A 21468-nucleotide genomic window follows, 5' to 3' on the forward strand; every position below is an offset into this window, starting at 1 on the left:
GACCAACGTCTACTTGAGCTACTCTCTTCCTTTTTTGTACTTATAAAAGCTCTTACAATCTGTTTTTACATTGCTGGCTAGTTTACTCTCATTCTATTTTTTCCCTTATTAACTTTCTGGTGGCCTTTTACTTGTTTCTAAACACTCCAAATCTTCAGACTTGCTACTATTTTTTGCAACATTGTAAGCCTCTTCTTTTAATCCAATACTCTCCTTAATTTCCTGAGTGAGAAACGGATGGGTCTTTCTGGACGAGTTTTTGTTTTTGAACGGAATGCACTTTTGTTGAACTCTTTGAATTGTTTCTTTAAATGTTTCCCACTGTTCATTTACCGCCATACCTTCTAATTTACCCAATTAATCTTAGCCAGTTCTCCCCTCATACCTTCATAATTGGCTTTGTTTAAGTTTAAAATTCTTGTTTGTGATTGAAATGTGTCACTTTCAAACTTAACATGAAATTCAATGGTATTATGATCACTATTTTCCACTGGATCTTTTACTATGACCTTGCTTATTAACCCTGCTTCACGACACAACAAAAAATCTAAGATAGCTTTATCCCTAGTTGGTTCTACAACATATTGCTCCAAGAAACTATCACAACAGCATTCTACAGATTCATCTTCTAGACCACTGTTGCCAATTTGATGTCCCAGTCTATATGCAGATTAAAATCCCCCACAATTAATACATTATCTTTTTTACATGCTCCAATAATTTCCCATTTAATGCTCTGTCCAATAATATAACTACTGTTAGGGGACCTGTAAATTATTCCTGCGAGTGTTTTTTGACTCCTATTCCTAATTTCCACCCAAACTGATTCAACTTCATGATCTCAAGGCCAGATCCCTCCTTATTAATGTCATTATGCTCATCCTTACTATCAGGGCTACCCCTCCTCCTTTGGCATTCTGTCAGTCTGTAATATAGTGCACCCTGGAATATTTATTTCCCAACCTTGATCTCCTTGTAACCATGTCTCGGTAATGGCAAGCATAGATAAAAGGAAAACATACATGTACAATTATGTGGCAGATGCAGAAAGCTGTACTGTTATGACAGTGTCATGCAGGCTCCCTCCTGCCAAGAATGAGGTACATTAATTTTGCCACATGGACATTAAATTTCAAATTATTGCTAGCAAGAAGAGAAGGTCTGTGACAAGGGATTGCCAGGCCCCTGGCTGGAAAGACATTTTTTGCATATTAACAGACAGTGTTTGGGAACAAAGGAGCTATCCCCTGCTCCAATACTATCCACAAACAGACGTGGTCAAACCAGTTAGTTACACGACTAACCTGCTTGGCAGTCTGGGTTTTTTCTGAATTGTACTGTTTGAACTGAGAGCCCGCAGAAAGCAGAATGCTCCTGCACTGAAGCAGACCTCCTCTCATGTCTGTCTGCTCCCATCTCTTTCTCACGGAACTCCAAAGATCCACTGAGGACACATGAACCCCAAGACAGAAAGTCTCCTACAGCAAACAAGGTTTAAGAAGAATACTGGGCCCCAACGAAAAGCAAGATCTAACTACAATCAAGGGCTCTACAGTGAGCTCGAAGAACCATAACAACAACTCTTCAGATATTGTCCCAAACTTTCCACTTTATTTTTCTTCTGCTCTTTCTGTCCCTATCTGCATGTGCGTATCGCATATGTATGCTAGCGCCATACATCTGTAGGCGCCAACCGAATTAGGAGTTTAAATTTAATAAATTTCAACTTTTCTTCTTTAAACCTAAGAAAGCCTACTTGTGCTGGTTTCTTTGCCTTATAATTGGAAAGTGGTGAACAAGGATTCACCAAAGGGGAGCTAAAAACAGTGTATTTAAAAATAAAACCCTGTTACAGTAAGATCAGGTGAAGGCTGAAAGGGAACCCTAGACTTCTTTTTCACCTGGTCATAACAACAGGCAATGACAATTCTTGGGTATGAATTTGCTAACCACAAGTAATGAAGTAGCCATAGTGCAGACCATTATGATGCTGCAGAAATTCTAGGAAATTATGGCAGTCGTGACTTATGCCATTACATATATCACATTGCAATTTTGCTGGGCCTTTATCAATACACCACAGGAACCCGAAAAGGAAAAAAGTTGAAGAGCTGACTATCATAGCCGCACCCACCATTAAAATCAATGGTGAGTTCCAGTTTGCTGAATTAACTCCACTGTGATCATCACAGCCACCATCACTAAAATAGATTTATCTGGCCATTATCACATTGCTGTTTGTAGGACCTTGCTGTGTGCAAAATTGTCTGCTGTGTTCCCTATATTAGAGCAGTGAATATACTTCAAAAGTACTTATTTGACTGTAAAATACCTTGGAATATCCTAAAGTTGTAAAAGGCACTTGATGGGCAGAATTTTATGGGCTCCCTGGAGACGGGTTAGGAGGCAGCGATCCCATAGAATTGCTAGGGAAGGCGGGGAGCCCTAGTGCCTTCCTGTCGCACCACAATTTTGTCAGGGGTGGAATAGACTGAAGATGGCCTTCCCACACAGAGTCCAATCGAGGCCTAGTAACTGCCACCTAAAGGCCTCTTCCCCCGCCACTGGCATTAAGCCAGTGGTGGGTGGGGAGCTTCCGCCACATAGCTGGCTTTGGGGGTGGGGGGGGATGTGAAGCCCTCTTCTGTGGGCAATTTGTGGCCCATGGAAGTCGCCCCCACCAGCAAACAACCCACCGCCCCCATACTCAATACCCACCCTAACCACCAACCAGCACCCCAAATTTGCCAGGGCCCATCAGACTGGCCCCGGTGATCCTGCCTCACTTATGTGTTGTCCTGGTCTCCAGCACAAGGTCTGGGACCAAGGCCTGGTGCAGTACCGGAGTGGCCACTGTCCCTGGTGGCACTGCCAATACTAAGCTGCTGGCCCTCTGATTGGTCGGCAGCTCTTGGAGGCGGGCGCCCCATCTTTAAATGGGCGGGGTGGCTTGTTAATTGTCCGGGCGCCATTGAAAGAAGCGGGGGGGGGGGGGGGCAGGAGGTGGCTCCAAATGGCCGACGTGGGATTCCGCCCGCCTTTTCAGCTCTGCCCCAGGAGCCCCATCGGCATGACTAAATTCAGCCCTTTAAGTGCGTCTTTCTTTTATAGCGTTCATTGCAAATATTGCCATTGCAATGAATTGTGGGCCAATATAAATTCTCTGCCACATTAACATAGACATAGAAACATAGAACAGTACAGCACAGTACAGGCCCTTCGGCCCACGATGTTGTGCCGACCCTTTAACCTACTCTAAGATCAAACTACTTACATGCCCTTCATTCTACTATCATCCATGTACCTATCCGAGAGTCGCTTAAATGTCCCTAATGTATCTGCTTCTACTACCACCGCTGGCAGTGCATTCCACGCACCCACCACTCTCTGTGTAAAGAACCTACCTCTGACATCTCCCCTAAACCTTCCTCCAATCACCTTAAAATTATGCCCCCTGGTGATAGCCCTTTCCACCCTGGGAAAAAGTCACTGGCTATCCACTCTATCTATGCCTCTCATCATCTTGTACACCTCTATTAAGTCGCCTCTCATCCTTCTACGCTCCAATGAGAAAAGCCCTAGCTCCCTCAACCTTTCTTCATAATACATGCCCTCCAGTCCAGGCAGCACCCTGGTAAATCTCCTCTGCACCCTCTCTAAAGCTTCCACATCCTTCCTATAATGAGGCGACCAGAACTGAACACAATATTCCAAGTGTGGTCTAACCAGGGCTTTATAGAGCTGCAGCATAACCTTGCAGCTGTTAAACTCAATCCCCCTGTTAATGAAAGCCAACACCCCATACGCCTTCTTAACAACCCTATCAACTTGGGTGGCAACTTTGAGGGATCTATGGACGTGGACCCCAAGATCCCTCTGTTCCTCCACACTGCCAAGAATCCTGTCTTTAAGCCTGAATTCTGCATTCAAATTCGACCTTCCAAAATGAATCACTTCACACTTTTCCAGGTTGAACTCCATCTGCCACTTCTCAGCCCAGCTCTGCATCCTGTCAATGTCCCGTTGCAACCTACAACAGCACTCCACACTATCCACAACTCCAGCAACCTTTGTGTCATCGGTAAACTTACTTACCCAGCCTTCCACTTCCTCATCCAAGTCATTTATAAAAATCACAAAGAGCAGAGGTCCCAGAACAGATCCCTGCGGAACACCACCGGTCACTGAGCTCCAGGCTGAATACTTTCCATCTACTACCACCCTCTGTCTTCTATGGGCCAGCCAATTCTGTATGCAGACAGCCAAATTTCCCTGTATCCCATGCCTCCTTACTTTCTGAATGAGCCTACCATGGGGAACCTTATCAAACGCCTTGCTAAAATCCACATACACCACATCCACTGCTCTTCCTTCATCAATGGGTTTTGTCACATCCTCAAAGAATTCAATAAGGCTTGTGAGGCATGACCTGCCCCTCACAAAGCCATGCTGACTATCTCTAATCAAACCATGCTTTTCCAAATAATCATAAATTCTGTCTCTCAGAATCCTCTCCAATAATTTGGCCACCACCGACGTAAGACTGACTGGTCTGTAATTTCCAGGGTTATCCCTATTCCCTTTCTTGAACAAGAGAATAACATTTTCCACCCTCCAATCATCTGGTACTACTCCAGTGGACAGTGAGGACGCAAAGATCATCGGCAAAGGCGCAGCAATCTCTTCCCTCGCTTCCCGTAATAACCTTGGGTATATCCCGTCTGGCCCCGGGGACTTATCTATCCTCATGTCTTTCAAAATTTCCAGCACATCCTCCTTCTTAACATCAACCTGTTCGAGCATATCAGCCTGTTTCACGCTGTCCTCACAAACGACATGGTCCCTCTCACTACTGAATACTGAAGCAAAGTATTCATTAAGGACCTCCCCTACCTCCTCCGACTCCAGGCACAAGTTCCCTCCACTATCCCTGATCGGCCCTACCCTCACTCTGGCCATCCTCTTGTTCCTCACATAAATGTAGAACGCCTGGGGATTTTCCTTAATCCTACCCGCCAACATTGCCATTGGATTATTCAGCAAACATCACCTAAATATATTGGCAACAAAAGAGAATGACAAAAGGGAATACAAAGGACAGGGAAGAAGTCAAAATAAAAATTAGGAAGGCAGGGAGAAAATACAAAATTAAAATATCAAAAAACATAAAAGGTAGTGAAATATTCTAGAAACACAAACAACAAAAGAAAGGTTAGGGCCACTAACAATATGCACGATAATCTCAAAGGTAATGACTATTAACAGCAATATAGTTCTAAGTGAGGATTGAGACACACTTGGAGGGTAACTTGCAGGTAGTGTTGTTCCCATGTGTTTGCTGCCTTCGTCCTTCTCTGTGGTGGAGACTGCAGGTTTGGAAGGTGCTGTCAAAGGAGCCATAGCAAGTGTTTTTTATTTTTATTTATTTATTTTTATTTAGAGATACAGCACTGAGACAGGCCCTTCGGCCCACCGAGTCTGTGCCAACCAACAACGAACCATTTATACTAACCCTACAGTAATCCCATATTCCCTACCACCTACCTACACTAGGGGCAATTTACCTATCACCTGCAAGTCTTTGGCGGTGGGAGGAAACCGGAGCACCCGGCGAAAACCCACGCGGTCACAGGGAGAACTTGCAAACTCCGCACAGGCAGTACCCAGAATCGAACCCGGGTCCTTGGAGCTGTGAGGCTGCGGTGCTAACCACTGTGCCACCCACTATCTTGCTTTTTAATTGGTTTTCCACTTTGGATACTGGCGAGGGTGATGGTTCCTCAGGGGAGTGCAGCCAGAGCAAAGTCTGTGGCACCACAGGTGGCTCAGCTGCACATGAGGGGAGGACGAAGAGTGGAAGAGCAATAGTGATAGGGAATTCAATAGTCAGGGGATCAGACAGGTGTTTCTGTGGCAGTAAATGTGACTCCAGGATGGTGTATTGCCTTCCTGGTGCCAGGGTCAAGGATGTCATGGAGCAGCTGCAGGACATCCTTCCGGGAGAGGATGAACAGCGAGAAATTGTGGTTCACATTAGTACCAATGGCATCAGTAGGAAGAGGGATGAGATCATGAAAGCAGATTTTAGGGGGTTAGGAAGGAAATTAAAAAGCAGGACCTCAAGAGCAGTAATCTCAGGATTACTCCCAATGCCATGTGCTAGTGAGCACAGGAATAGGAGGACTGATCGATTGAACACGTGGCTGGAGAATTGGTGTAGAAGGGACGACATCAGACTTCTGAGGCATTGCACCTGGTTCTGGGGCAGTTGGGACCTGTACAAGATGGGCAGGCTACACCTTAACAGAACCAGAACTAATATCCTTGCAGGGAGATTTGCTATAGGGACAGGTGGGGATGTGGTAGGAATATGGGATTAGTGTAGGATTAGTATAAATGGGTGGTTGATGGTCGGCACAGACTCGGTGGGCCGAAGGGCCTGTTTCAGTGCTGTATCTCTAAAACTAAAAACTAGTGCTGTTGGGGAGGGTTTAAACTAGCTTGTCAGGAGGATGGGAACCTGAGGGGTAGCTCAAATTAGAAGGAAGTAAAGCTGGTAACAGGAGGTAGAAAAGTAGCAAGCAACATTAGAAGGCAGGCGTAACAAAGGCGAGCAGCAACTCGGCTTCGAGTGCAGAATAATGTCAAGACGACAAGGTTAAGGGCATTCTACCTGAATGCATGCAGCATTCGCAACAAGGGAGATGATTCAAAGTCACAAATAGAAGTAAACGGTTATGATCGAATTACCATTACAGAAACATGGCTACAGGGTGATCAAGACTGGGAAGTGAATATTCAAGGATATTCAACATTTAGGAAGGACAGCCAAAAAGTAAAAGGAGGTGAAGTTGCACTGATGGGATCAGTACATTAGTAAGGGAGGATCTCAGATTGTAAAAACAAAATGTGGAATCTGTTTGAGTGGAGTTAAACAACAAGGCGCAGCAAACATTGGTGGGAGCTGTTTATAGGCCACCAGACCGTATTGGTAGTGTGGCACATGGTATTAATCAGGAGATTAGAGAAGCATGTAGCATGGTTAATACAGTAATCATCGGTGACATCAATCTGCATATAGGCTGGGTAAACCAAATGAGCGTTAATGCAGTGGAGAAGGAGTTTCTGGAGTGTGTTAGGATGGTTCTCTAGAGCAGTATGTTGAGGAATCGACTAGAGAACAGGCTATTTTAGATCTAGCAATATGTAATGAGAAAGAGCTAATTAATAATCTTGTTGTAAAAGAACCTTGAGAGATGAGTGACCATAATATGAAAGAATTTTACATTACGTTTGAAAGTGAGGTAGTTCAATCTGAAGCCAGGTTGTTGAATTTGAACAAAGGAAATTATGAAGGTATGAGGGGCAAATTGGCTGAGGTGGATTGGGAAAATACATTAAAAGGGATGATAGTACATAGGCAATGGGTAGTCTTTCAAGAAATATTACACAGTTTACAGCAACTATACATTCCTTCAAGGCACAAAAACCCCAAAAGAAAAGGCAGTCAACTGTGGCTACCAAAGGAAGCCAAGGATTGTATAAGACTAAAAGAAAAGGCTATAAAGTTGCCAGAAATAGTAGTAAACCTGAATTGGGAGGATTTTAGAATAGAGCAAAGGAGAACCAAGAAACTGATAAAGGGAGAATAGAATATGAATGTAAACTAGCAAAAAACATAAAATAGACTATAAAAGCTCCTCTAGATACGTAAAAAGGAAACCTTTGGCGAAGACAAATGTGGGTCCATTACAGGCAGTCAGGTGAATTTATAATGGAGAATACAGAAATGGCAGAGAAACTAACTGATTACTTTGTGTCTGTCTTCACTGAGGAAGATACAAGAAATCTTACAGAATTAGAGATCCAAGGGACGAGGGATAATGAGGAATTGAAGGAAATCAGTATTAGTAAAAAGGTTGTATTGGAGAAATTAATGGGGCTAAAGGTTGATAAGTCCCCAGGACCTGATAGTCTACATCCTGGAGTGTTGAAAGAGGTAGCTATGGAGATAGTGGATGCATTGGTGATCATCTTCCAAAATTCTATAGATTCTGGAACAGTTCCTGCATATTGGAAGGTAGCAAATGTCACCCAACTATTTAAAGAGGGAGGGAGAAAATAACAGGGAACTAGAGACCTGTTAGCCTTACATCAGTATTAGGCAAAATGCTAGAATCTATTCTAAAGGATGTGATAAATGGACACTTTGATAATAACAAAATAGAATCATAGAAAGTTAAAGGCACAGAAAGAGGCTACTTGGCCCATCATATCTGTGCCAGCTGAAAAACGATCCACCTATTTTAATCCCACCTTCCAGCATCTGGTCCGTAGCCCTGCAGATTACGGTACTTGAGGTGCATACCCAGACTCCTTTTGAATGAGTTGAGGGTTTCTGCCTCAACTACCCTTTCAGGCAGTGAGTACCAGACCCCACCACCCTCTGGGTGAAAAAGATTTTCCTCATCTCCCCTCTAATATTTCAGCCAATCACTTTAAGTCTATGCCCCCTCGTCACTGACCTCTCTGCTAAGGTGAAAAGACCTTTCACCTCCACTCTATCCAGGCCGCTCAAAATGTTTTACATTCCAATCAGATCTCCCCTCAGTCTTTTCTGTTCCAAGGAGAACAACTCCAGCCAATTCAATCTTTCCTCAGGGCTGCATTTTTCCAGTCCCGGCAACATCCTCGTAAACATCCTCTCTAGTACAATTACATCCTTTCTGTAATGAGGTGACCAGAACTGCACACAGTACTCAAGTTGTGGCCTAACCAATGAGTTATACAGTTCCAGCATAACCTCCCTGCTCTTATATTCTATACCTCGGCTAATAAAGGAAAGCATTCCATATGCCTTCTTAACCACCTTATCGACCTGTCCTGCTACCTTCAGGAATCTGTGGAGATTCACTCCAATGTTTCTCACTTCCTCTACACTTCAGTATTTTCCCATTAATCCTGTATTCCTTTGCCTTGTTTGACCTCCCCAAATGCACCATTCCATTTGCCACTTTCTGCCCATCTGACCAGACCATCAATATCTTCCTGCAGCATACAGCTATTCTTCTCGTTATTTACCACGTAGCCAATCTTTGTGTCATCCGTAAACGTCTTGATTGTGCCCCCTACATTTACGTCCAAATCGTTAATATATACCACAAAAAGCAGGGGCCCAGTACAGAGCACTGCAGAATGCCACTGGGAACAACCCTCTAATAATGATAATAATGATCTGTTTGGGCACAGTCAACATGGATTTATGAATGGAAAATCATGTTTGACGAACCTTTGGAGTTTTTTGAGGATGTTACTGACAGAATTGATAAAGCGGAGTCAGTGGATGTGGTATGTTGGATTTTCAGAAGGCTTTTGATAAAGTCCCCCCACAGGAGGTTGGTTAGCAAAATTAAAGCATAAAGTATCAGAGGTCCCATGGCATGGATTAAGGATTGGTTACCGGACAGAAAACAGAGAGTAGGAATAAATGGGTCATTCTCGAGTTGGCAGGCTGTTACTAGTGGGATACTGCAAGGATCAGTACTTGGGCCCCAGCTGTTCACAACGTATATCAATGTTTGGATGTGGGGACCAAATGTAACATTTCCAAGTTCACGGATGACAAAGCTAGGTGGAAAGGTGTGATGTGAGGAAGATGCAAAGCAGCTTCAAGGGGATTTGGACAGGCTAAGTGAATGGGCAAGAACATGGCAGATGGAATATAATGTGGAAAAATGTGATTCATTTTCTTATTTGAATCTGTGCTGTATAACTCCATGACACCCTTCCATTTTGTGGCTTTTCTATTTTGTAGACTTTCTTTTCTTCATGTCTCCCCTCTTCTCTTCCCTCTACACTCTCGTCACATAGAGCATGGAACAGAATGTGCTGAGCATTAGTAACAAAGCACACAGCCACAACATGTTCAAAATGATGTGGGACGAAATGGGAAGGGGCTTCCCATGACTGATGTGACCTGCAGCTAAGAAGAACGAACTAAGCCAGCTACATCCCAAGTACCAGAATTTAGATGCAGTCACTTTGATTAGAAGACCCCCCTCATCATGTTGCAGATTTGCATTTTACAGAGAAAAATTTGGACATAAAATGCAAATTTAGAACAGGTTTCCAGCCCATTTCCATTTAACCTGTAATAATACTCATTTTTATTTTCTGCCTGGGCTGTTTTGATTGGTTAGTTTAAGGGGCACATCTGTAGGTGGGTTATTGGCAAGTAGTGCCTGGTACACAGGGAGGCACACAGGGCACTTGACACACGTGCAACTGCCAATCATTAGTGGCCACAGGGACTGGGGGGGTGCGGGGGGAAGTTGAAAACAAAAATAGTGGAAGGTAAGGGGAGCCCAATAACAAAGATACCCTGGCTGGACAGACTGTATCCATGAGAGGTGGGATGAGATTGATGGGAGGGATGGGGATGGCATGGGACGAATGGCATGGGAGGAATGGAACGGCATGAGAGGGGTGGATGAGATGATCTCATCAGCCTGGACCAGGAGAAGGCTTTTGACAGGATATCGCACACCTACATGATGGACGTGCTTTCCAAAATGGGGTTTGGGGAGGGAATCTGCAATTGGATCCAACTGCTCTACACAAACATCAGTAGCGCAGTCTCAATCAACGGGTGGGAATCGGAAAGTTTCCCGATCAAATCTGGAGTCAGACAGGGCTGTCCTCTGTCCCCGGTCTTGTTTGTTTGCTGCATTGAACCCTTTGCTGAGTCTATTAGGAAGGATGCGAGCATAAGAGGGGTGACAATCCCAGGCAGCGGAGGCACTCAGGTCAAAACCTCCCTGTACATGGATGACGTCGCCGTTTTCTGCTCGGATCCGCTGTCCGTGCGCAGACTGATGAGCATCTGCGACCAGTTCGAACTGGCCTCGGGAGCCAAAGTTAACCACGGCAAGAGCGAGGCCATGTTCTTTGGCAACTGGGCTGACCGATCCTTTGTCCCCTTCACCGTCAGGTCAGATTACCTGAAGGTGCTGGGGATATGGTTCGGAAGGGCCGGGGCGTGCACCAAAACATGGGAGGAGCGAGTAGCCAAGGTACGACAAAAGTTGGGCATGTGGGGGCAGCGATCTCTCTCCATTGTGGGTAAGAACCTGGTCATCAGGTGCGAGGTGCTCACGTTGTTGCTCTACGTGGCGCAGGTCTGGCTCATACCCCACTCCTGCGCCGTGGCAGTCACCCGAGCCATTTTCCGCTTCGTCTGGGGATCTAAAATGGACCGGGTCAGGAGGGACACGATGTTCAAATCTCTGGACAAGGGCGGGATAAATGTACCCAACGCGGCCCTCATCCTGATGACCACCTTCCTGTGCGGCTGCATCAAGCTGTGTGTAGATCCCCAGTACGCAAACTCCAAGTGTCACTACGTGCTGAGGTTCTATCTGTCCCCGGTGTTGCGAAGGATGGGCCTGGTCACATTGCCGCGGAACGCTCCGTGCAGTTGGGCGGTGCCGTACCACCTATCCTTCGTGGAGCAGTTTCTGCGGGAAAACACCTTTGACCACCGGTCCATCAGGCAGTGGTCTGCACGGAATGTCCTCAAGGCCCTACGGGAAAAGGAAACGGTGGATCCTGTCGGATTGTTCCCCGAGCAGACCGTCAAAGTCATTTGGCGGAATGTCTCATCACCAGAACTTTCAAACAAGCACCAAGACGTAGTTTGGCTGGTGGTGAGAAGGGCCCTCCCCGTCAGATCCTTCATGCACACCCGAAGTCTCGCCCCCTTCGCACAGTGCCCCCGCGTTGGCTGTGGTGGGGAAGAGACGGTCGCCCACCTCCTCCTGGAATGTGCCTTTGCAAAGCAGGTGTGGAAAGAGATGCAGTGGTTTTTGTCAAGGTTCATCCCAAGCAGCTCTGTAACACAGGAGTCTGTGCTCTACGGGCTGTTCCCAGGGACGCACACCGAGACAAACATCAACTACTGCTGGAGGACGATCAATTCGGTGAAAGACGCCCTTTGGTCTGCCCGAAACTTGCTGGTCTTCCAGCGCAAAGAGTTGTCCACCAACGAATGTTGCAGACTGGCACATTCCAAGGTCCAGGACTACGTGCTGAGGGACGCACTAAAGCTTGGGGCAGCCGCAGCAAAGGCTCAATGGGGAAAGACCACAGTGTAAGGTCCCCCCACCAAGCTGAACGGAGGGGCTGGATCCATGGGAAACCCCTCGAACTGTATCGTTAATATTCTCAATTGCTGTAAATGTAAAACTGTAATTGACATGACAATTGTGAAAAGGAAGGGTTGGGAAGGAACTCATGACAGTATTGAAGGAAACTGATCTCCCTTGCAATGTTTGTATTTTTTGGTGCTGTTTGGAAACTGTCTGGCAATGTAAATTTTACAGATGTTTATGAATAAAGTATATTTTGGAAATTAAAAAAAAAATGATAGAATTGATTAAGTGTGGAAAAATGGCAGGAACAATTATTTGGTACAAATTATTCAAAAGCTATTCTTTGCACTAAATATGAAGATTCACCGGATTTGAATGAAAAAGTTCTAGAAAATCTATCAGGTGAATTATAAAAATACATCAGTGCTGATTCTAATGACGAAGAAGCAGCCATCAGTCTGTACCCTCTAGAGTTTCTACACAGTCTAACATTTTCGAAAGATGTAAAGGTAACAGGGTTGTAGTGGTGGGTGATTTTAACTTCCCCTATATTGACTGGGACTCACTTAGTGCTAGGGGCTTGGATGGGGCAGAATTTGTAAGGAACATCCAGGAGGGCTTCTTGAAACAATATGTAGATCGTCCAACCAGGGATGGGGCCGTACTGGACCTGGTATTGGGGAATGAGCCCGGCCAGGTGGTCGAAGTTTCAGTAGGGGAGCATTTCGGGAAAAGTGACCATAATTCCATAGGTTTTAAGGTACTTGTGGATAAGGATAATAGTCCTCGGGTGAAGGTGCTAAATTGGGGGAAGGCTAATTATAACAATATTAGACAGGAACTGAAGAATCTATTGGGGGTGGCTGTTTGAGGGTAAATCAACATCTGACATGTGGGAGTCTTTCAAATGTCAGTTGATTAGAATCCAGGACCAGCATGTTCCTGTGAGGAAGAAGGATAAGTTTGGCAAGTTTCGGGAACCTTGGATAACGCGGGATATTGTGAGCCTAGTCAAAAAGAAAAAGGAAGCATTCGTAAGGGCTGGAAGGCTAGGAACAGATGAAGCCCTTGAGGAATATAAAGACAGTAGGAAGAAACTTAAGCAAGGAGTCAGGAGGGCTAAAAGGGGTCATGAAAAGTCATTGGCAAACAGGATTAAGGAAAATCCCAAGGCTTTTTATACGTATATAAAGAGCAAGAGGGTAACTAGGGAAAGGGTTGGCCCACTCAAGGACAGAGAAGGGAATCTATGTGTGGAGCCAGAGGAAATGGGCGAGGTACTAAATGAGTACTTTGCATCAGTATTCACCAAAGAGAAGGAATTGGTGGATGATGAGCCTAGGGAAGGGAGTGTAGATAGTCTCAGTCATCTCATTATCATTCTTCTAAACTCCAATGCATATAGGCCCAACCTGCTCAACCTTTCCTCATAAGACAACCACTTCATCCCAGGAAACACCCTTGGGAACCTTCTCTGAATTGCCTCCAAACCAAGTTTATCCCTCCTTAAGTAAAGAGACCACAACTGTACACAGTACTCTAGATACAGTCTCACCAAAGCCCTGTACAGTTGTAGCAAGACTTGCCTACATTAATACTCCATCACCCTTGTAATAACTTGCTGTACCTGCATTCTAACTTTTGTATTTTATCTATGAGGACACTCAGATCTCTCTGTACCACAGCATTCTGTAGTCTCTCTCCATTTAAATATTTTGCTTTTCTATTTTTCCTGCCAAAGTGGACAACCTCACATTTTCCTATATTACACTCCATCTGCCAAACTTTTGCCCATTCACTTAACCTATCTATATCTCTTTGAAGATACTTTGCGCCCTCCTCACAACTTGCTTTCCTACCTGTCTTTGAACCTATGCTAATATATTACTCCCAACACTATGAGCTCTTAACTTGTGTAGTAATTTTTTATGTGATACCTTATCAAATGCCTTTTGGAAATCTAAATACACTACGTCTACTGGTTCTCCTTTATCTACCCTACTTGTTACATCCTCAAAAAGCTCTAATAAATTTGTCAAACACAATTTCCCTTTCATAAAACCATGTTGCCTCTGCCTGATTGCATTATGATTTTCTAAATGTCCTTCTACTACTTTCTTAATAATGGATTCTAGCATTTTCTCAATGACAGATGTTAGGCTAACTGGCCCTTAGCTTTCTGCTTTCTGTCGCCCCGCTGTCTTGAATAGAGGTGGTACATTTGTGGTTTTCCAATCTGCTGGACCTTTCCAGAATCTAGGGAATTTTGAAAGATTACAAGCAATGCATCCACTATATCTGCAGCCACTTCTTTAAGACCCTTGAATGCAGGTTCAGGGAACTTGTCAGCCTTTAGTCCCATTAGTTTTCCTAGTACTTTTTCTCTAGTGATTGTTTTAAGTTCCTCCCTCCCTTTTGCCTCTCGATTTTTTGCTATTCCCGATATGTTTTGTGCATCTTCTACTGTGGGAATAGAATAACTGCCTAACTTACAAACTTTGATTTGTACAGGTTGCCCTTTAGTTCTGCATTCACAATATAAGGTCAATAACTCTGACAGACATAAATTTCTAAAATGAAAACTGACCTAAAAAAGAAGACTGTAGACGAGTGTAGGAAATGCTAGCCTGATCAGAAAGACAGGGCTTCCACCATAACGAGCCTACCTTGTGGAGACTGGAGAGAGGAGACAGTGACTAAATGCAAATTATGACCGGGTTTTTGTGTGGCCCCAAGGTGGGGGGCCATGGAGTATCGCGATGGGGGGGGGGGGGTTGGCGGAGGACCCGTCGCCAAGCGATCTTCCGAGGATGGATTAGGCCAACAATGGCCTTCCCACCCAGAGGCCAACTGAAGCCCTTAGGTGGCCTATTAAGGACCTCTTCCTGCCACCGCTGGAATCTTGCCAACAGCAGGGCATACCTCCCCCGTGCAGGGAAGATGTCTTATAAAACATGGTCTTTAAAGGGACGGGCATCCCGTCTCCTGAAGCTTTGATTTAAAAAGACCAGAGGAACGATCCAGGGGTGGCGACATGAAAAGGCAGAGGTGGGGTTCCCCCCGCCTTTTCGGCCCAGCACCAGGAGCCCCGCCCCAGCACAAAATCCAGTCCTATGTCCTATTTGTGGACTCACAGAATTGTTGAACATAACTACAGAAATACATTAAGCTCCGTTTAGACAACGTGGAGGTTTAAACCTAAGTAACTTAATCCTTGGAGTGCTGTGGAAGAGTTTACTTAAAAAGGGAATTACAACTTAAATATATGGATGCATTTTCACTGCTTTTCAATTACATTTTGTTACTGAAAATGAACTTTCCATCCCCAATTCAATTTGTCTAAATAGTGAGCTTTGGCAACACTAACTTTTAAAAATCTCAAAGATTTCAAGATGATACAAATGAGGAAGGCCTCTCAATCTTGTCTTATCCATCCAGAAACCATTCCCCCCTCCCCCCATCAATTGTGCAATGCAACTGGTCCTCAACTAATTCAAAGATTTTTCACTTGCACTATCCTACCTGAGAGTTTGTTGCAAATGTTAGTTACTCTTTGTGTGAAGAGATTCTTCCAGGCAAGAGTCCTAAATTAGCTTTTTAACAGTCTGAACCTTGTTGTCATGGCTAACTTGAAGTAGCACACTGGATTTCCATTTACTGTACAATTTACTATCTTACATAGTTGAGAGAATTAAAAACAACAAAATACTTTAGATCTAAAATATAGGAAATATACAACTTGTTATTTATGAACAAAGTATAGGATATGAAACCAGGGAATGAAAAATGACCATATGACATCAATTCAACTCTTTCCAAGAGACTGTATCATTTGTGTAACTTATCACTAAATCTCCACAGGCAAAAACCTTCAACAACACAAAAGTCTGAAATTTTTCCCACTATCTCAAAATAATCAGTCTCCAGGATATCAATCTTCTTTAGTCTTCTCTGACTGGTTGTCCATTCATTCTTAACTTTATAACCCATAATCCATTTGTATATAAACACTCATTAGCTCTTTTTAACTAAGTTTAATCAACATTGTATTAACTGAGAGCCCAGTTTAGATGCTTGAGAGCGTTAATTCAGTCTTTTTGTAAACAATATGTACATTAATGGACAGTAAATTATTTGTACAGTTTTCAAACTTCGAATATAGACCAATCACTCTTTACTCTTCTTCATAGTCTTTAAAATGACTCACCGTATTAACCTGTCTGATTTCTTTCTGAAACTCTTCCCATTCTTTGTCCATTTGGTCTTTTGGTGGGTCTACTTTCCGCACCTATATCGGGTGATAAGAATGATGATAAATACATGCAGGCCCTGAAATGGTCAGGTATCAAAAATGCCACAAATGCTAGCTCTTCATTGCCCTCTACAGTTTACCAAACTGAAATCTTCGAAGAAAAATCAACATCTTGCACAACAAGCTTGGCTGAAATATCAGCACCAGCTTCAGAGAACAAGATAATGTAAATGCTATGTGGTACTTGCTTTTGCATCTTTTACTGGATCGTCAAAAAATCCTTCTGGCAAGGCCTCTGCTGTATTCTCTTTCCTGAAACAGCAAAATAGATCTGATCAAAGGCTGCTGATTATCACCAATCCAGAACACACAGTCCAACTGTGGGCTCAGCTCTTCAGTCACCTAAATGTGATACAATTTTTCATTTTGTAAAGATCCCATAGTATTTTGGATATTAATATTGTGTTTCTCAAATGAATATGAATTCTCTCACTTTAAAAATTAGTGAGCTTTATCCCATATTTTTGCTCTTTCTAAACTACACCACAAGAATTGTATTGATTCAAGAAGGCCTCCTCCCACCTTCTCTACAACTAAAGATGGGCAATAAATGCAAACTTATCAACACCGACAGCAAGAACTAACTTTTAATAAACAAAAAATGCAGCTCATTACAATACTGCTTTTATCTTGTTTTTAATACTTTTGGCACTTTATAGTATAACATGAATAATAATCAGAAAATGTTTGAGATAGATAGAATAAGGCTGGCAAGTAAATACAACGCTATAGGACAAAACTATTTTCTTGCGCTTTAAATATTGATTCTAGACAATTAATTAAAATAGTTGAAAAGCACGGTTTCTATTTTTTCATGGAGTAGCATTTTAAGACATAATCATCATTAACATGTGCTGCAATTACTAAACTTGGTTGTAATTAGATCATAATTACCACAATCAGAATTTTCACCTTTCCATTGTCTTGTCTGATTGCTCTGGTTTCTGGATGGATCCAGAATGAGGCACAGAAGGTGCTAGACTGCTATCGAAGAAGTCTGAAAAGGGAGAAAGAAAGGAATGGGTCAAAAATCACAACTAGTGAACTTAAAATCAAGGAACACTAAATTTCTTTTTCTAAGTGTTTTATCTTTCTCTCCACCCTCACATCAATACCCCTTTTCACTGAGAGCGTGGATGGACCACCTGTTTAAGCCTCCATCAGCATCGCTATACAACAACACATAGGAGCTTTATTGTTGCCCATTGGAAATACCTCAAACTTGAGCATGCATCGGAGGGCTGTTGTAGTATGAAGAGAAAATCCCCAAGCTGCCTGTAACAAAAAAAATCTCTTTTGCCTCATAACTTTTAATTTTGCTGATGGCCTTGTGTATGGCCATGCTTGGGAGTGTCTGTACAGGTCCATCTTCTTTTCAAGTCTACCTCTGCTGACCTTTGAAAGCTAGATGCCAGGACAGACTCCAACATTCAAACTTGGCAAATGGGGGAGGGGGAACAAGGTAGAAGCTAATTTAACCTCATTAGCCCATGATTTGAAAATAGCTGGACCAATCTCATACTGTTGAGATTGGGTTCCTAGAGAAGGGGAAGATGTGAGAAAGAGGCAGGATGTGGTGAAGAGTAATCCCAGGCACATTTCCAAATTCATCCACCACAGATCCACCAAAAACTTTCCGCCTTTGTCAAGAAGTAGGCAGAATCTCTTTGTTGTTGAGGTGGTTCTAAGATCATGTGCTCGGCAATGATAACTTGGAATCAAGTCAACCCATTATGGCAGATGGAACAATCCAATCAATACCTAGGCCAAATAGGCCCATTAGTATTTCAGGGCATTACTGAAGATTGCCAGCCAGCCTGACTCACCGATTGAAGCAGGAAAAGAAAGAAAAAAACTCTGCTTCAGATGTCTTAACAGTTTGAGTTTTCTTGGCTGTCCAAGCTGCAAGAAACATACCAGTGCTGGTAGGCTGCTTGGTTTTAACTTGCTAAACTCTGTCAGTATTACCAAGCACGTATGGGGGTCCCTATGTTTGACCCTGCCAACCTGCACCTAAGTTCTCTACACCAGATGTGTCCTGATAAAGAAACAATTACATTACATTAGAGCAAACAGAACCTCCACCTACATGGATTCTTCAGTAGCTCAGTTTAGTCATTATTAAACATAACATTGGGTTGTCTATGTGGGTCAGGCATCTGCTGACAAAAAGAAGGCAAAAACAAACAAGCTAGTTTGACAGACACTTTCAAGTCGAATGTTCACTTTCCTATGAACGCTTACTAGGCGCAAAACATTTACAAGTATATATGAAAATATTTATATTAGGAAAGGTGGAGGTTTATAAAAAAAGCAGGGTATTATGTCAAGCAGTATTGTCATGAAAAACTTTTCAGCACTGGGGGCACCCAGGGAACTGGTAGCACAGCTAAGAGGCTCAGACAATGGCAGCACTGGGATGGGTCTCAAGTTCTGACTGTACTTTGATGAAGGACTTTGAGAAAATTTTAGGAAGGAGGAACCAGGAAACACTAGAGGGAGCATTGAGGAGCATCTCTGGAAGCAGTTTGTGTTGATGGCTTTCTGCCAAACCAAAAAATTTAATACACATAGGATTAGAGGTTACACCCTTTACTTCAACCCAGAAGCTAATATTACGAAATGCTGCAAATTGCACATATACAGAAACTCCAACTGCTCTGGGAAAAACACCCAGTTGAAACCGGGCCTTTGAGACTGGCTAAGTGAAAACTTTAACAGAGGCAATAAAAGGCACAAAAGACAATATAATTTGTAAATGTAATCATGTTATTGTGTAATATGTAATTTTTTGACCTAATCTTGTTTAAAACCTTATTTTGAATTTTGGATACCAACCAAATTGACTTGGATAAAATATTTTTCAATAAAACACTTGAGTGATTCAATTGGTTTACTTTTTTATTGGTAGGTTCCCCTGACTGGCCACTCTAGATTAGTGGTTTTGATAAAACACTTCATAATTTTAAATTTTTCATATATTCTATTACTCTTCGATTCTGATTTAATCTTGAGCCAAACAATTGCGATGGTGCATCATTATAAATCGGAAGCTTTATTAAAAATATTAACATCCTAAGCTTCAATCAAAAGTTCACATGCGAACTGGCGATAATATTTACAGGAAGTGCCCACCATGTACAAGAATGTTAAAATATTACTAGCAGATCTTTGGCGTCGTTGTTCTTAGTATTTTGGAGGATAACAATAGTTGTGTTATAACAATGAAGGTGTTGATAAAGTATGATGGAAAAGTGCCATTACACACAGGACTTTCAATTTAATAGTTGAACTCTTGTGGTGTTGTACAAAGAGAAGCAAAATCACAAACAAATAAGCCATGATCATACTGAATGTCAGAGCAGGCTTGAGGGGCTGAATGGCCTACTTCTGCTCCTAATTCGTATGATCGCAGGATCATATGGAGACAAAAATAATTTAGGGCCACAACTATTCGTTGGGTGGGAATCCCCATCCACCGACTGAAAAGTCGCTGGACAGCCTGCCTCCGCCAGGCCTGGGAAACCAGACAGGATTTTACTCTCCCTAGGCCCTTAACTGGTCTTGGGCGGACTTCCACCTCCGCCAATCAGTGTCCCGACAGCTCTTAATCCCAGCAGCGCCACTGCTGGAACAACACCCAGCCATCGCAAGGAAGAGGAAGGACGGCCCCGGAATGAAGGTAAGTTTTTAGGGCCTCACCGGGGGGGGGACAATTGGTCGGGAACCGGCAAGACAAAGGTGGTTGGTTAGAGAGGGCAGGGGGAGTGTTGTGCATGGGGGCAGTTAGGGTTTCGGGGTGGCCCTCCATGGGGCAATGGGTGCTCGATTACGAGGGCCTTTCCCCGCCCCCTGCAAGAATTTTTGAGGCCTCAGCCACCCAAGGGTAAAATACCCACGGCAGAGGCCCTTAAGTGCCAGTTAAACCTAGGGACGCAGGCCGTTTCTCGCCACCACTGCCCCATGTAAAATTGCAGCGGGGGCGGGAGGGGGTCAGGAACGACCCCCCCGCCCCCCCTCCCCTCCCACAACCAAAATTTTTTTTAGTTCAAGCAGGTTCAAAGGGGTTAACTGGAGGAGGGAAGGGGGAGAGGGGATGGAGGCAGCCAGAAATGGGACAAAAAGGATAAGGTGAAGGAAAGGGCAAGGTTGGTGAAAGGAAGCAAGGTGGAAGGGGAACTTTTAGGAGAGATTGAGACGGGGTAAGTGCAGGTGCAGGAGGATCCAGTGGTTGGGAAGGATCCATGCATGAAAATTAGAAGTGGGTGAGCTGTGAGAAACTGGATCTGCTGGGTTGGAGGATGGGGTGATAAAGGCGATCAGAAACTGGATCAGAAGGGTGGAGACGGATATTTCTCAACTACCTCCTCTTGCTCTTCTGTGTTTTTTCTACTAAAGGCCTGCTATCCAACCCGAACCCAACGGGACCTGAAATGTGGCGGGTTCGGGTCGGGTCGCACTTCCGGGTCCGGCATTCGGGCGCCGGTCTGGTTTCCTTTGCAGGCCTTTACTTCCTACAAGATCATTTTAAGATGTGCTTAATATACAGCTTCAAGCTAAACCCTCCTCAGGTCACAGAAAACTATGTGGTTTTGCAGGTTTGACTAGCTCTGTCATTAAGAATCACCACTCCTGCTCCTGACATTTTTGCAAAACTCTGGGGGCGAGAAGAATTTATAAACCAGTTGAACTACTAAAATAAATTTATTTATTTTTATTTATTTAGAGATACAGCACTGAAACAGGCCCTTTGGCCCACGAGTCTGTGCCGACCATCAACCACCCATTTATACTAATCGTACATTAATCCCATATTCCTACCACATCCCCACAATTCCCCTACCACCTACCTATATTTATAATGCCCAATTTACCTAACAACCTGCAAGTCTTTGGCTGTGGGAGGAAACCGGAGCACCCGGCGAAAACCCACGTGGTCACAGGGAGAACTTGCAAACTCCGCACAGGCAGTATCCAGAATCGAACCCAGGTTGCTGGAGATGTGAG

The 21468-nt window shown here is 43.7% G+C and overlaps 1 protein-coding gene across 1 annotated transcript in view; it reads right to left on the bottom strand.

The window, feature by feature from the left end:
- Positions 1–21468, bottom strand: part of znf830 (zinc finger protein 830) — a 112184-nt gene that overhangs the window by 32748 nt on the left and 57968 nt on the right. The window contains exons 6-8 of the mRNA XM_068010730.1: positions 17374–17458; positions 16650–16713; positions 16357–16437 (exon numbers count right to left, since the gene is read on the bottom strand). Coding sequence (XP_067866831.1) covers positions 16357–16437; positions 16650–16713; positions 17374–17458 — 230 coding nt within the window. The remainder of the gene's footprint in view (positions 1–16356; positions 16438–16649; positions 16714–17373; positions 17459–21468) is intronic.

This window comes from Heterodontus francisci, chromosome 2, assembly GCF_036365525.1.
Source record: "Heterodontus francisci isolate sHetFra1 chromosome 2, sHetFra1.hap1, whole genome shotgun sequence".
Classification (NCBI taxonomy): Eukaryota; Metazoa; Chordata; class Chondrichthyes; order Heterodontiformes; family Heterodontidae; genus Heterodontus; species Heterodontus francisci.